At 53.9% G+C, this 16,568-nt stretch overlaps 1 protein-coding gene across 2 annotated transcripts in view; it reads right to left on the reverse strand.

Annotated features, from left to right (window-relative positions):
* Window positions 1–2,069: 2,069 nt before the first annotated feature.
* The window catches only part of STPG1 (sperm tail PG-rich repeat containing 1), a 36,197-nt gene continuing 21,698 nt past the window's right edge, over window positions 2,070–16,568 (reverse strand). For both annotated transcript variants that reach the window (XM_024554620.3, XM_045191032.2), the window contains 3 exons: window positions 13,151–13,316; window positions 5,207–5,397; window positions 2,070–3,176 (listed from right to left, as the gene is read on the reverse strand). In XM_024554620.3, coding sequence (XP_024410388.1) covers window positions 3,100–3,176; window positions 5,207–5,397; window positions 13,151–13,316 — 434 coding nt within the window. In that variant the 3' untranslated portion in view covers window positions 2,070–3,099. The remainder of the gene's footprint in view (window positions 3,177–5,206; window positions 5,398–13,150; window positions 13,317–16,568) is intronic.

The following is a 16,568-nucleotide window of genomic DNA, read 5'->3' on the forward strand; positions in this document are numbered from 1 at the left end:
CGCGGAAGCAGCCGCACTCCTCTCTTCTCAACTCGGTGGTCAGAGATCGCATGTCTGTGGGAGTATTCACACCACAGGACTGACAAATGCTGCAAACCTTCATTTTCCCTAAGGAACAAATCACAAACTACTCCTTCCTTCCTTCCTTCCTCCCTTCCCTCCTCCTTTCCTTCCTCTCCTGGCTTACCAGCACACTACCACCTCCAGCCCTCAGAGTCTTGGGCTACACAGTGAGGAGCGTGGTCTGCATGGGTCATTTGTAACTATCATCTTCAAGCCCCCGGGGTTCATTGGAGGGTCTCAAAAGCTGCCACGATGGGGGTGGAAGGACAGCAGGCAGCTCTCAAGTATCCTCCAGGACTTAATCATAGCAGCTTCCCATTTCTCCGTGTACACACGAGTTTCTCGCAAACTTTTGTCTGAACAAAACATTTTCCTTAAACTCTGAAAACCATGGAGGTCTCTAAGGGTCTCCCAGCCCTGACAGCAGAGTGTACGGCGCTCGTTCCGGAGGCCCCGCCTGGAGTCAGAGCTGGGACAGCAGCTGGGCAATGCGGCACCGGCCTGGGGTGCAAAAAGAAAGAGAAGCCGAAGGACTCAGTGGTCAAGACAAACCACAGTTCAGTGCAACTGTGTGTGTTTAATAACTGAGGCCAAAAAATTTACGATGAACAAAATATCAAAATTTGAAGTCAGGATCAGTACTGATGCTTTCCATGGCCTTGGGCTCCGACAGGGCTTGCCTGGCATGGCTCGGGGACCCCTGGAGCACCCAGAGCAGGCACCCTGGCCGCTCCAGGCCCCACCGCTGCTCTGACATCACCCGAGTGGACAGACCAGCGTGATGTGTGAGGGTCAGATGGCAGTGTGGGTGCAGAGCAAAAGCACAGGGCTGGGCACGCTGAGGTCCCCTGCGTCTGTTCATTTCCTTCCATCCTGAGCTTCCTGTCCCCTCCCCTCCCAGAGCCAGCTGGGAAGCTGGAAGGTGGTGCCTGTCACCCTTGACTGCACATTGGAATCCACCGGGAAGCTTTTGTCTCAACACAGACCCTACCCTGGAACAATGAACTCAGAATTTCGGGGGCGGGGGGGGGGGGCCGGGGGGGGCAGGCCTCAGGACCTTTGAAAGCCCTCTTGGTGATTACATTGTGCAATCAAGTTTGAGGACCACTGATCTGAAGGGGCCAGAATTGCACAGGCCATGAAGCCTTTGCAATCTGCTGGCGTCTGACTGGATGAACATGCATGGGGAACCGCAGTCCTGGTGCAAAGCCTGCTGCAGAGCTCGGGGAAGGACCGGGCAGCTCCTAGCTACTGTACAACCGCCCGCCTCCAGCAGAGCCACCGGGCCGTTCTCTTCCCCTCCACGTGAGGAGACGAGGGCTGTCGGGGCCCAGAAAGGCCCCCTGGACCTCAAGGAGAGAGCCCCGTTGGCCTGGAGGAAATGCAGTGCTGCCCTCCCAGAAGGTCCGGGAGAGATGCCCCTGAGCCCGACAGCAGCCACTCTGGGCCTGTCCTTCCCTTCAAAGAGTGAAAAAGGTGACGGGGTGAAGGTAAGTCCTTTCCGAACAGGGGGCCTCTAAAGAAAGGTAGCTGTTGGCTGGTGGGGAGAGCACCCCCTGCCTGCAGGGAGCATCTGCCTAGTAGTCACAGAGTCAGTGGGTGAGGGGAGGAAGTGATGGGTGAGGGAAGCCCAAGTGCGGGCAAGAAAGAGTGAGGAAATGAGGAAATAGGAAGGAAGGAGGGAGGGAGGGCGGGAGGGAGGGAGGAGAGAGGGGGGGAGGGAAGGACAAATGGAAGAGCAGAATAATGGGATGTCTTTTTCAGACCGTTGCTCCTCTAAGTGTGGTCCACGGTCCAGCAGCATCAGTACCACCTGGGAGTGTGTAAGAAATGTTTCCACCTCAAACTAATATAATGTCTATGTCAACTATATTTCAATTTTTTAAAAAAGAAAAAAATGCAGATTCTGAGGCCCTACCCCAGACCTACGGAATCTGCCTTTTAACAGGCTCTCCAAGTGATCTGCACACACATTCACATTTGCAAACACTTTATTCAACTATCAGTGTATCCTAACCCTGACTAGACACATTATAACCACGCTGAAAACTTGAATAAAGATACCAGTGCCCAGGCCCTCCCTCAGATCAATTCAATCAGAACTCTGAGGGTCGGGCCTGGGCAGGCTGTTCCTACACCAGCCCCCGAGGGCGTCCTATGAACAGCCAGGCCTTCGGAACCACTGGGCTGCACAGAGCTGCAAGTGGCCTATGTCATCTTAGGAGGGGATGGAGACGACCCAGACCCTCCGAACTCACGGCCTCAGCTCCAGTCACAGACCCTGCATGGCCGAGAGCAGCCCTGCTGTTCTCCTCCCAGGCTCCTTTCTTCCCTGACCCCACTCGGAGGGGGCTCCTTCTGGAGGGACAGTCTTCGCCTGCCAGGGCTCAGCCCAGCTGCTCGAGGGGAGGTGAGGCCTCTCTTGTCTCCAGAAGCTACGCCCCCAGCCTCTGCCCGCAGTGACTGCAGGGCTGGCTGCTTCCAGCCCACTGGCTTGCTAAGGTCCCCCAGGGTCAGAGGGACCTAAAAGCCAAGGCTTTGGGGGTCTGGTCCCATTGTCAAGTCTGGGATCAAAGAAAGGCACAGCTTTCAGTGCCAGCTTTGAAAGGGCCTTCCAGAACATCTAGCACCCAGGGGGACAACTAATGGCTTGCAGAAGCATTTCCTTCGGCCCGAACAAAAACGTTTGAATTGGAATATGGTTGTAAACATCTCAAATCAAGAGGCTGCACGTTTTAAAGGTTTCCCAGATGCTGTTGAAAAATCTGCATATCTGGCAACAGTTTGCTGGACCCGGGGCTCTGTCCGCTCCTCATTTCTGTTCAGGAAACCAAGGGGTCGGCGAGGGTGGGGGTCCAATCTCCAGGAGGCAGCTGGGGGCCAGGACAAATGCAGCAGCTCAGCCATAGCACCAGACGGGGGTGGCAGCGGTCATCAGCTGTCACACGTAAGATACACAGTCTCTGAATGAGTGTCCCAGGGAACCTAGGCCGGGCCGCTGGTGGCCAGGGCTCTCGCCGTGGCCCTGTGAGGCCTCTACAGCACCGGTATCCACTTGTTGTCCCCATTGTAGAGGAAGGACTGCTTGCCAGGGGATTCCGGCTGGTACGTGGCTGTGGGGGCAGAGCAGGGCAGCATTAAGAGAGAAAAGGCCAAAGAATAGTATGGGAAATGGAGAAGCCAAAGAGCTCATATGTACAACCCGTGGACGTGAACTAAGGGGGATGTGGGAATGCTGGTGGGAAGGGGGGTGCAGGGCAGAGGAGAATAAAGGGGACAAAAAATGGGGGCAATTATAATAGCATAATCAATAAAAATATATATTTTAAAAAAGAAGAAAAACAAGAGAGAGACAAGGCCAGTGGCTGGAGTCTCTTTCTTTCCACGTCAGAGCTGGCAAGGCCAGCGGGACCCCTGTCCCAGCCCCTGCACCACACGGGTAGGGAGACAGAGGAAGGGACCTGCCCAAGGTCATCAGGCGCTTAACTGGCTGAGGCAGGACTCAAACATGGCTTCCCACCTTCTTTAACTCACTTTAACTTCTTTAACAGAAGAAAATTGACAGAAGATTCTATGAAATTTGAAAAAATATATTGAGTGAAGCTATACTCTTAAAGAAGCAAGGTGTCAGCCTGGTGGGGTTTTGTTCGGATTTAGTTCAGAAATTTCCAGAAAATCAAGAGCCATGACACCGCGGGCTCTCTGGGCCACCAGCAGCCAGGACCACACGGGGCGGTGGAACCGCCACCGGGGTGACAAGAAACCCCTGCAGAGCTGCCGACGGGGGCACGTGGCAGCCCAGGGAGATCTGCACCCACCAAGGCCGAGAGGGCAGATGTTTGCATGTGCTCACGCCCAGGAGGCCCCTCTAGGAAGCCCACCTCGGGGCGGACAACCACCCTGCCCAGCGTGCCGGGTGTTCCGCACTGTGCACGGCACTCTGCAGGGCTCAGAGAAGTTACCGAGAGAAAGCTCCTCGGGGACGGGCCCAAACAGGGTCAGACGAGGCTGTCCGCAGGTCCCCGGGCCTCCGAGACCACCCGCCAGAGCTTACCGCTTGTCTGGGGCGTTAGTACATTTGCAGAACCAAACTGAGCTCTGCCTGGACTGACCAGATGACCTTAGTTAAGGTCAAACCTCTGCAGTCTTGTTGGTTTGATTACATTTCCAAGGCCAGAGCTATGAGAATGACTTTCTCCCTGTCCTATCTACCTGACATCCTGCTCACCAGTATGTTTGGAGGGGAAGGTGTCTCCCCTACCAGACGGACATCGCTGGGGGCAAGCCTGCGCCTTCTCCTCCCCAGGACCGGAGCAGCACCCACGCTCACCGAAAGACTGCACGTGGCAGACCTGGAAGCCGCCGCGGCTCGGCCTTCCTCTGCCCACACCACCTGCCCACCAGCATGCCCGTCAGTGCCACCGAGTCTGGTCAGTGTCAGGCGATGATAAAGAGCTAAGGGGCCCTACAGACAGCAACAGATAGGTCGGTGGGTACAGAGACCACCCACCAGGGTGAGTCCCTCAAGCTATTAGCTCTCAGGTAGATCCCAGAGGGAACAGGGCTTCACCACTTACGCTTGCCTGTGGGCCTGTGGGAAGGGAATAGAACTGGGTGTCTTAAAAGAGCTGCCCCAGTGAATAGTCCCCAGTTCATTTCACAACAAGCCAGGCACGGGGGGGGAAAGGGCGGTGCTCTGCCCTGCCCCTCTCTCCCTGAGACCTGTTGACACCTGGCACCCCAGGCCCTCCCCGTGTATAGAGTGACTCAGCCAGACGAGGCTGGTGATCTCAGCGTTTTTAAGAACAGGGACAACCTGGCCAAAGCCACGGCCCCTTCCCCAGAAAACAGAGTCTGCAGACAATGTCAGGGTCACAGACCCCTTGGCGCCTGTCTCTGAGCCTCGTGGGTGCTCACGGTCTTGGTTGTGGATCCCTTGCCGGGATCATCCCTGAGAGCCCTTTCACCTTTAAAAAAAAAACCTTTCCTACTCTGAAAGTGTAAGCTAAAAAGTCTTCTAAAGCTGCTCTAACCCCTACAACCTGTTTGGCAAGCAGCCTACAAATCAGTGGCATCTGAGGGCCCAGGAATGACAAACAGCTCCAGATTCGGTTTTTACGATCATTTCGAACACTCCCCTGACCTGGGCCAGGCAGGCCGGGCTGGGTCGGCGCTGCCGTCCACCGGCTGGTGTTGGACACGAACGACGCACTGGAGACGAAAAGCTTGGGGGGGCCCTTGTAGTCCACGATCTCGTACTGACCGGGGCCGGGCAGAGGCAGCTTCCCAGCCAGAGGCAGAGGCGGAGCGGAGAACTTCAGGCTGGTGTTTCTCCTTCAGCAAAGACAAAACGTGAAGATGTCACCAAAGCTGTCTATTGGGGAAATGGAGTGTTGAGACACAGCCAAGACCTGCCCAGCACTGACTGAGCCGTCTGCAAGAGGGCCGGACATGGCGCCGGGGGACCTGCTTCTTCCTGTGGCTCCGCTGCAAGTGAGCTGGGGGCCCGGGGCCTCAGGTTCCTCGTCTGCACAATGGCGATCATACTGCTACCTGCCTGGTGGGCACATCGGCAGGCTTCCTGAGGGCTCTATGGGAAGAGCATCGGTGATACTTGTGATGTCTGCCATGGCCAGGGAAAGGAAACTGGCCTCCCACATTCCTGGAATGTGCTACCCCAAAACTAGCAGATCTCCAGAGGCCATTCCAACATTGGCACTCTGGAATCCTACCAAATACCCTCCTGTCAAGACAGCACATGGGAGTAGGAAATACTGGCTTGGAAATTAAGGGATGTCTGCCTAACACCTGCCACTTACACTGTAATTGTTTCAGGTCTGCCTCCCCCTCTTCCAGAAAAGGGAATCTTTCATGTCTGGTATTGAGAGAATAAGTGAAAGAGAAATGGCACCTGAACTTAAACCCTGGCTCTGACACTAATTCACTCTGTGCCTCAGTCTCCCCATCTGTAAAATGAGGGGGTTGGGCCTGTTGACCTCTGAGGTCCCTTTCAGCTCTGACATCCCATCAAGCCTTGACTCAAAGGGGGTCCACCGTGTTGCCCAGGGAATTCTGGGATTGTTATGGGAATCATACGGCTCCCCTGGCCATGCCATGGAAGGGTAGCCTCACACCTGAAGCTTCCACCTCACACCTGAAGCTTCTCCTAAGGTCTCTCAGCACAAGGGAATGGAAGGTTCTCAGGACACTGAACAGCCATAGGAGACTCCTCCAGCTTGAAGCCAACCCATCGGAACAGAGGAGGGAACGGGGACTCCTGGCCACTGAAGCTCTGCTGTCCCTTGGCCAGCTCCTTCTGGAATAGAGGTGTTCTTAAACTTGGGGAGCAAGAGGGGACCTAGAAATGTCTTTTCCAACCTCCTTGTTTTGCTAAAGAAGTTGGTGCCCAGAAAAAGCAAGTCACCCGAAGTATAGAGCATGTTAGTGGTCTTGCCGGCACCGGAACTCAAGTGTCAGCTGCCTAACAATTTGGGGGAAGCATCATGGCTGGGGGGAGCTTTTGAGTTTTAGAGCCACGCAGACCTGAGTCTGAATTCCCATCGTGCCTCTCACTGGCTGCGTGGCCTCGGCCAGTCCGCTGACCTGCCTGCCCGCAGCAGGGCACACCACCACCCACTCTTCCTAATGGAGTTGGCAAACGGGGAGAAGCCATGTGAGGCACCCAACAGAGTGCCAGCACACAGTAAGTGCGGTAAAAGTAGTCATTGTCATTGTCATTGTCATTGTTATGATCCCTGCAGCACCTCGGCCCGCTGCTTGGTCTGAGGAGTCACGGAGCCTCAGCAAACGGGGACCAGAGGGCTCCCTCCCAGAGTCACCCAGAGGGTGGACACTCCCACTCCCCGGGAGGCCTTTGAAAGCCACAGTAAACCTTCCCCAGGCTCACACAGCTGGCTTTGACGCTTATATTTAGAACAAAGGTGCCCGGAGGAAAGGGGAAAACACATTGCCTCCCTTTTTTCCCCTCCAGCTGGCATGGAAGAACTGGTTACAGTGTGTGATCAACCACCTCTCCCCTTAAAAATCAAAGCCGCTGCTCCTTGTTCTGGCTTGGGTCACCCCTTCAAAGAACCCTCAGAAATCAATGCGTGTGTGACTGGCATCCTTGAGAAACAGGCTCGATTCCTGGACACTAGGTCTGAAATGAGCCAGCCGTTGTAGGAGGTCACCCCACTGTCCGGGTCACCCCCAAGCCCGAGTCTCTGAGACCACCAGGTGTCTACTCTCCCAACCAGGGACGGCCTGCAGGAGGCTCAGCAGCCCGGTCAGGGGCCCATCAGCGTTCTTGGGGAGACTGGGTGAGAGCGCCCCACGCCCTCCACTCCCTCAGCACCGCCAGGCGGGGCTCAGCACTGCCAGCTCGGCATTCTGGGTCTGCAGAGAACGCCAGCTGTGAGTGCGGCTCTGCCCCGGCACCCTGGGGGGTCCGGGCTCTTCTGTGCGAAGACAGACCCCGAGTGCTCCTGAGGGCGTGGCCACCCACTGCCAGGGACAACCGTGCTGCTGACAGCTTCGGCGGTTCGCACTCAGCTTTGCCCTCAGATGGACTTCCCCAGTCACTAGCTGTGTGCCCTGGCAAGAGTCTCTTTGCCCCTCCATGCCTGTTTCTTCTTCTGTAACATGGTGGGTCATAACCCTGCCCCCAGGGTTGTCGTGAAAACTAGCTAGTGCTTGGTACCCGCACTGGTTTGTTTTGAAAATATGAAATGTAAGACTAGAGATACAAACTACCTTGGGAGCACAGAGAGAGAGAGACTAATTCCAACTGAGTGAATGCAGAAATCTACCCTCACAGAGAGAGCATTAGCCTTGAAAGGGAAGCTGGAATTCTTCAGGTAGAATATGTGGGGGAGGGGGGTTTCCAGCAGAGGAAAGCGCAGGGGCGAAAGCGGTAGCCCCATGTGACAGGAACTGGGACACGAGGATGTGCCACCTAGGCTGCCTTCAAACCTCATTCCCCCATGATTTCTGGGTTATTCGATTGTTTTTGACCATCCGCCCTCACAGACCCTGGTAAGAAACTACAGGAGAAGCTTCTATTCGTGGCCCTCAATCCAGCCCAACCTGCTCTGCACCTGTTCCCATGTCACCTTCCAGAAACGCCCCACACCACACTGCAGCACCTCTGAGCCTCTGCCCGAGCCGTCCCTTCTGCCAGGGGGGCCTCCTTTCCCTGCAGACTCTGATTCAGTCTTCACTGCTCGCCCCCTGCAAGGAACTATCTCTGGCCATGGCCCTCTCCCCTTCCCCACCTCCACCGGGCTCCCTGGGGGAGCGGGTTTTGGGGTCTGACGGGCCTGGATTATGCTCCATGCTCCAGCACCTGGGCAGGTCCACACTTCACCTGCGCAGTCCACGTACAGTGCCGCCTGCAGAGGAGTTGGAAGCAGGGCCCCTCCATCCATTCTAGCCATTCTTTTCTTGGCACAAAACATGCTGCATTTTGTATGCTCCTCACTTGCCCAGCTCTTTAAAGGAGAGGGTTGTGTCTGTCTGACTCATCTCTGAGGCCCTGTCCCTACTTCTGGGACATGTGCTGAAGGGCAGAGAAGAGCAGAGGGGCTGAAGCAAGGAGGGGAGCCCAGACAAATGGCCCCCGGCCCCAGTTTTATCATCACCCAGGGCTGACGGTGGCAGGACTGGGCAAATCCGAAGGTCCGGCTGGATCAAACCTCGGGCAGCCCTCGGAGCTCTGTGACTGGGGGTTGTATGGGCCTCGTTGCGCAGTTGAAAGCCGACCGGCTGCTGCCCCGTGGAAAGAAAACATCTATCAAAGGCTCTGCGCTGGCCACCGCTGGATTAAGTGTGTTTGCAGCTTCCAACGTGAGCTGTTTGCAAACCTCCCGAGAATAAAGGATGTCTGGGAGGACTCAGCAGGTCGCCGGGGGAAGGCGTCCCCGACCCTCGGGACACTCCCAGGCACAGATTCACTCTGCCTCGGGGATTCCCAGGGTCTGGAGGGATAAGGGGGCAATTTTTCTCTCATCATTAAAGGGCAGCCGATGCCTCTGGGGTGGAATGCAGTATCTGTTTAACAGGGTAGCAGGTGACAGATTACAGCGCTTGGGAAGAAGCACCCCATATCTAATTGAAAATCCCAGGGGAACTTTAGGTGGGTCCCTGGTAATTACCCAAATTGAAGCGGGGCCAGCAGGCTTGGTTCTTCCGCCCTCGCTGTGAGAGCACAGCGTGGCGGCGGCGTGAAAGCGGGTCCTTACACCTCCGGGAAGTGGAGCAGAGGTTACGGGAATGTCAGTGGGTGTTTCACGTCCTCGCCGCCCAGAGCGTGAGCTGGGAGGCAGCCGCTGGGCGGAACTGTTTTGATCTCTAAAAGCCCTTATCCTGACTCGCCCCGACTGACAGACTGAGTCATCACTGACACACTCAGGCGCTGGAGAACCGACACCTGGGCTGACACTTCTCTTCCAAAGACCCCTGGAAGCGCATAAATGCACTTACTTCGGTTTTGAGTCAGCAAGGCGAGCCATAGCAAAGGAACACCCCGTGACATGTTCTCCAAACAAGGACCCCAGAAACGGCTGCGCTGACAGCCTGCCAGCCCCTGGCACAGACCTGCCCCACAGGGGCCCCCCACTCCAGAAACACCAGTCCGGTGTGGAGGACCCTCTTCAGCATGTATCAGAAGTTTGCTGTGCACCTTTCCTGATGTGCTGTGTGGGTTATCTTATTTTCTTCTTGCAAGCACCTTATGAAGTATCCACTCCAATTCACAGAGGATGAATTTAAATTTCCCAGGGAGTTAAGTGACCCACCCCTCCATACTCCCACCCCCGGTTCTCAAAGCTGGTGGGTGGGGAAGGCGGGAGGTTGGCGGGAGATGGGGGGAGGGCCCCCGTCAGCCTCCTGAGCACTCCTGTCAATCACCAACCTCTCCCCTCGCGGGACCCACTTCTGTTGGTGGGGAACATGGGCTAACCACTCCAGGGGGAATGAACATCTCCCCCATTCCTTCTGAAGAGAGCAGAACCAAATATCACTTTGCAAGCGGAGCCAAGCACTTCCAACCCAAGACACACTGTCACATGTATGTTTGGTGCCCGTGACAGGAAGCTGCGCAGACCTTCTCAGGGGCCTGACAATCCCAGACCCTCGGTGCCCAGGCACTCCTGTCCCTCCTCCGTGTTCGTGTGGACACGGGAGGGCCCACAGAACTGGAAGAGGCTGGAGTTTGGACATTCCCGCAATACTCCAATATTCAGCTGTCTCTTTTCTTCCTATTCCATCATTTATCACTCAGCATAAATGGGCGGCTGCCTTTTTAGAATAACCCAAAGCACACCTCAGCGCTGTGCTCTTGTTTTTAAATAAAATCACAGGTCTTTCCTTGTCAATTTAAAACTATATTTTTCAGACCTCCCCCATGGGTCCAGGCTGGCTCCACGGTCACTGTCCCCCCACGCTCTCCTGAGCTCACGGAGAGTCAGAAACGAAAAGAGCTCCCCTCTTTTCACAGGCATAGAGACGAAGGCGCAGCGAGGTGCAGAGAGCTGCCCCGGACCACGGAACCAGCTAACACAAGTGTTCTGCCGCAGATGCCGGGACGCCATCCGCTCACCAAAGCAAACACGAATCTAAGAGACCCCAGGCTTAACAGGTTCCTTTCCTGCAGGCCTTCTTGGAGCGGTGGCCCCAGGGGCAGCCGGTTTGTTAGCAGTGTTTCCAAGGCTTCTTAACCAAGGACCCACTATTCACAAAGCATCCCAGAGAGCCAGTGAGCCCGACACCCACAGGCACGCCAGCCCCAGAGCACTGCCCAGCCGGAGAGACCACCCTTGGCGAGGTGTGTGGCCATGCCGCGCACGCTCCTCTGCCGTGCCCTGAGCTGCTCCCAGGTGGGCCTGGCTGGAGGCGTGTATGGTGTTCTGTTCACCTGAGCGACTCCACAGCCTCCAGCACAGAACCTGAAACCTCCAGAGCCTGTTGATTGACAGATGCAAATGCCATTAAATGAGAATATTTCAAACCACTCATTCTAACTTAAGCAAAGCCAAGTGGCACCTCTCTGGGGAAAGCCGTTAAACACGGAGGATTCGCCACGCTCCTTGCACCATTTCCTTGATGCAGCTGCCAGATGCAGGCTGGGGGCTTGAGTGGCCAGGCTGATTAACAGCTGCTTCCTTTGTCCTGATACCCATGTAGGTTACAGAGTAGTAGCAGCTACACTAGGAACAGCTATGTTCAAGCACTTTCTCATTGAATCCTTGCAGAACCCCCTGAGATAAGGTTCTTATCTCCATCTAATAACATGGGAAGGGAGGCTCAGAGAGAGATGTCTGCAAGGGACAGAGTCAGGGCTCCCACTCGGGTCCGCCAGGCCTGTCGTCTCACCCACTCTATTGGCTGGCGGAGTAGGGGACAGCCGGGGTGCAGTGGTGCCCCTGGGCAGCCAGGGGGCAGGAAGTCCCTGATGTGTGGAGACCGCCTGCTCCTGCAGACTTTCCTGCCCTAGTCCTGAGGCCAGGAACCTGCGAAGGGTCGACGGGCAGAACCCCAGAACCAAAGGGCAGAAGCGGCTTACCCCGTGGGCTCCATCTGAGGCCTGGCTCCCTCGTCGGGTTCCTGTCTTGCTCCTCTCCCTGACTCCCCTCTCCTCGCCCTGACTGATGGTCAGAGTATGCCCAGTGTTGTCGGCCTCCCAGGATGCCCAGACTTCTGACCTACTGCGGCGTGAGCCCACTCATCTGCTCTGAGGTGCCCAGGGGCCGCTACGCTCAGTCCCAGCCCTCCCCATCAGCCCTCTGAGTCAGCCCTCCTGGTCAGCCCTCCAGGTCAGCCCTCCTGTCAGCCCTCCTGGTCAGCCCTCTGGGTCAGCCCTCCCGGTCAGCCCTCCTGTCAGCCCTCCTGGTCAGCCCTCTGGGTCAGCCCTCTGGGTCAGCCCTCCGGGTCAGCCCTCCTGGTCATCCCTCCCAGCAGCCAGTCCTGCCTGGAGAAGACTGTATGGGGTGCAGTCTTAGATGCTGACAGGAGGCCTGTCCTTAACAGCTGTTAGTTTCAGAAGTTCTAGGACCATTTGAGGAATAAATAAGCCTTGTGAGTTTTTTAGCCTCTTAGGTGAAAGTAACATTAAATATACAGGATGTTAAAAATGGTAACACAAATCCCTTTCTTCACTTTTTAAATGTGTTCATGTTAAGTCACCATTTGCACCTACTATACATATGCCAAATATATATGTATATATACTTTTTAACATTTTATTTATTTATTTTTAGAAAGAAGGAGAGGGAGGGAGGAAGAGAAGGAGAGAAACATGGATCGATTGCCTCTCACACGCCCCCAACCAGGGACCTGGCCTGCAACCCGTGCATGTGCCCCGACCAGGAATCGAACAGGCGACCTTTCGGTTTACCAGATGGTACCCAACCCGCTGAGCCACACCCGTCAGGGCATATGCCAAGTACATATTTTTGAGTCTGCAAACAACACTATGGGGCATGAATTATCCCCACTTTGCAGACGAGGCGCGGAGGCTCCGAGGGTTAGTACAGTGCCCCCGGTCCCACAGCATGAAAGCAGCCGGGCTGAAGTCAGTCCAGGTCGAACCCACTTCAAAGTCTAGGCTTTCAACCTATCGGCACAGAGCTGGGAGAGCGTCACTACTTCTGTATGTCCTGCCACCCAGGGGAGGTTTTTGGTTGCGGACAGAATAAAGTCAGCCCCAGGAGAGTGCGGCCTCACGGGGAATGTGGGAAGAGCCAGACAGCGCTGAGCGTGGTGCCCGGCGGCACCTCCGGCTAGCTGGGTGGCCTGAGGCAAGTCTCTCGGTCTCACTGAAGCCTGACTTCCTCCTCTAGGGAGAATAATTCTCACAACAGGGTTATTATGGTAACTGAATGAGATGTTAAGTTTCTGGTACATAGTAGTTGCTCATAAATATTATGCTTTCAATACATATTTATTGAGCACCTACTATGTGTCAACAAGGGTCCTGGAGAGCAACCTGGCACAGTGTCCTGACAAACCGTGACTCCCCTTCCTTCTCCACCCATGTTGGGGTCCTTCCCAGAACCACCTTTCAAAAGAAATCAGAAAAACCAGGACTCACGGGATGACGGTCTTTGTTGGGATTTTGATGTGATCATTGGGGTTGTAATGACCGGGTCCCGGGCCTGTTGATGTCACTTTGAATCCACGGCCAGTTTTTGATTTAAAACAGGACATTAATACCTTTGGCGACGGTTTCACAAGGGACTCATTGATATTATAATGCCCTAAAGAGAAGGAAATGTTAAAACAGAATAAGAAACTCTTCTCAAATAAATAAAAAGCCATACCTTATGCCAAAGGATACACTGAATGGCTGTAGGGCGCCATCAGTCCGAGATGATCAAATGGAAGGGCTGCCCCTCAGAGACACGAGCCACACGCACCACATACGCAGCTCATTTAACCCTCCCAGCAGCCCAGCAACATGCGTGTTTTCGCCTCCATTCGAAAAGCAAGCAATCTGAGACTCAAACATTAAATAATTTGCCCAGAGACATTCTTCTAACCAGGAACTAAGCCCAGCTTCCTCTATACAGTAAGAAGAATAATTCTTCCAACAACAGGGTGGTTATAATAGTTGAGTAACCTTTTAGGTTCCTGGCACATAGTTGCTGTTTCATAACTATTTTACAATCAACAAATATTTATTGAACACCTACTATGTGGGCCCAGGGCCACCTGTCTCCAAAGCCCATGCTTTCCCACCATGCCCTGTCTCAGGAAACTGTGACAGAATAAAAGTAATCTGACTGTGCACAACCTTCAAGGAAGAACAGAACAGTCTGAGCCGAAGTGCGGAGGAACAGTCTCACCAAGTTGTGGGCAGCCCTGTCGCTGGGGGTAGGCGTTGTGCAGTCCAAGAGCAGCGCCAGGCAGAAGCCTGGAAGACGTCTGCACTCCCAGGCTCCCCATTACCCAGAAGTTAAGAAAATGATTCAGCATAATGGAAGGGCTCTAAGCACCAGGACGCGCATCACAGCAGTCCCTACACTGTGAGGAAGGGTAGCCTGGGTGTCTACAGCCCAATCTGGTGCTACGTCAGCCCTGAAGATGACAAAGATGAAGACCATAAGGCCACGTGGCCAAGTTTCTGAAAATAAAGGTGAGTGAAAAAGTAAAATAAAGCCTGAAAGTCTATATGTTCTATGATGACGTCTGAATAAAAACAGGCAGGAACCCAGGAAAGTGGAAGTAATTACGAGGTCTCTCCAGAAGGTGTCCAGCCATGCAATATGAAAAACAGAGACATTTGTTGCAGAAGATACAAGATGCAAGAAACACTGTACATAGGGCAATGATGCCTCAGCCCCCTTCAAAGTAGGCACTGTGGGACCTCACACAGTTCTCCCAGTCACCATCAGCTGCTCCGTCGTATTTTCCTGAATCTCACTGACAGTCTAAAATCTCTTCCCTTTCAAAGGTGATTTCAGTTTTGGGGAAAGCCAGAAGTCGTGGGGTGCCACATGCAGGCTGTAGGGGGGCTGAGTCATCTGGGTGACTTGATGTTTCATCAAAAAACTCTGCAGGAGACATGATGCGTGAGCAGGCACATTGTCGTGACGAAGCTGCCAATCATCAGTTGCCCACAGCTGTGGCCTTCTGAATCATCCGAATAGTTTCCAGTGAGGAATGTTCAAGCTTAATGCAAAATTTGGTGCAGATTCATTGCTGTACTCGCTCAGTCATTTTGAATGCAGCGGCCACACAGTACACACGCTCAATCAAAGGTGTCCACCGCCCCCACTGACTAGTACAGTGAAGTTGTCATTGTTCAAGCATGCGCATCCCAGTCCACTCTCCTTGGCTGCCAGGTTACATCAATGTCGTGCAAACTGATCTTATATTAACAATGGCTGGACTTTTTCCAGACAGACCTCATATATTAGTGGTGGCATTCTGTGTGGGGGGGGAAATATTCCAAATTCTCTAAACATTGAAAGGTTAATTTTGTTTTAAATAAAATGTAAGTACTTTTACTTTTCATTGCAAAAGTACGGAAAATGACATCACTACCTGATAAGCAAGATTTGACTTGAATGGTCATACCCAGGGACAGCAAGGACAAGAGACACGGTGCCACATAGAAGGAGGACAAGACGTCCCTGTGCTGAGGGCTGTGAAATCACAAATAGCAGAAACCTGAAATACGCCACATCCCTTTCGACTTAGCAATTTTACTCTAAGCAATCTACATGAGGAGATAATCGTGATTGTACACAAGGTGTGGACTACAGGGACGCTTGCTGCCACTGCGTGTATGTTAGTGATCCGTTAAAACAGCCTACGTCTCCTTAGAAGACACTTGTTCCCTAACCTACGGTTCGCCCTGCAGTGGAATGCTGTACATGTTCTAACATACTCTGGTTTCTCTTCAGATCATATAAATCTTTCGCCTCTTTCTATATATCTGTTTTAAAAATGATGTTCTAGGAGGATTTTTAATAACTTGAAAAGATATTCCCAGCATGTAGTTAAGTTTTTTTAAAGCAGATGTCCAGCCAGCAGCATTTATAATATTGGTCTATGTCTCTCATGCTATCTTCCTGTTTCTTTTTTTTCCTTTCTCTCTCTCTCTCCCATTTACCCCTATCAAAAACAAAAAAACAAAAAAACCCAAAAAGGTGGGGGGGGGGGGTTTAAAGCAATGCTTGATTATGAAATGCTGAAAGGCGGAAGAAAAGAAAAAAGGCATTCGTGCCCCCACGGCTCAGAGAGGACCGGGGGTGACATTCTGGCCCTCGAGTGTTGTGGGGCTCTGCTTCACAATGCGGAGCTCACGTGGCAGATTTGATTCCGCACCCCACGTTTTCCAAACAACACTTTGACACAGGCATTTCCCTATGTGGTTGGTACATGTAAACTTTAGAAAGGCCAAGCAGCAAATGGGTAAAGGTGAGCATTTTGCCCGGGACCGAAGGCAGGGCAGGCCGACCAGGGGCCCTGGAGCAGCGGGGCGGAGCAGGGGCGCCACCTCGGCTCACGTCTGCTTTCGTCCCACCACAGGGGAAGTGGGACCACAGCATTGCTTCCAAAGGTCAAAGCAGATTTTTCTGAGCAGGGGGCAGGTTCCCCAGGTTTTGATGTCTGGCAAGTGGAGGTGGAGGTGGTGTCTGAGGCACCCGGCAGGCCTCAAACCCAGTAGGCCTGGGTTCAAATCCAAAGGGACCCTGGGCTCATCACCTGCTTTCTAAGTATCATTTTCAGCTGTAAAGTGGGCATGAAATAATAGTAATAGTCACACCTTCTGATCACATGGTGGGCAAGTGCTCTGCGGGGCAATGAATGTCAAGCCTCAGACACACAGTAGGTGTTTAACAGCTACTGGTGCCCCCCGCCCCCCTCTTGTTCTCTGTTGTAAGGGACTGGGGGACCCTCAGACCCCCTCCCAAGGGGTGGGCACAGGTGGTTGGCTGCAAGGGTGCCCACACCCCGGGGCTCTGTGGCAGGCCTCTGGCCAAACCCCAGGGATACTGGCT

This window comes from Desmodus rotundus, chromosome 3 (genome assembly GCF_022682495.2).
Source record: "Desmodus rotundus isolate HL8 chromosome 3, HLdesRot8A.1, whole genome shotgun sequence".
NCBI lineage: Eukaryota > Metazoa > Chordata > Mammalia > Chiroptera > Phyllostomidae > Desmodus > Desmodus rotundus.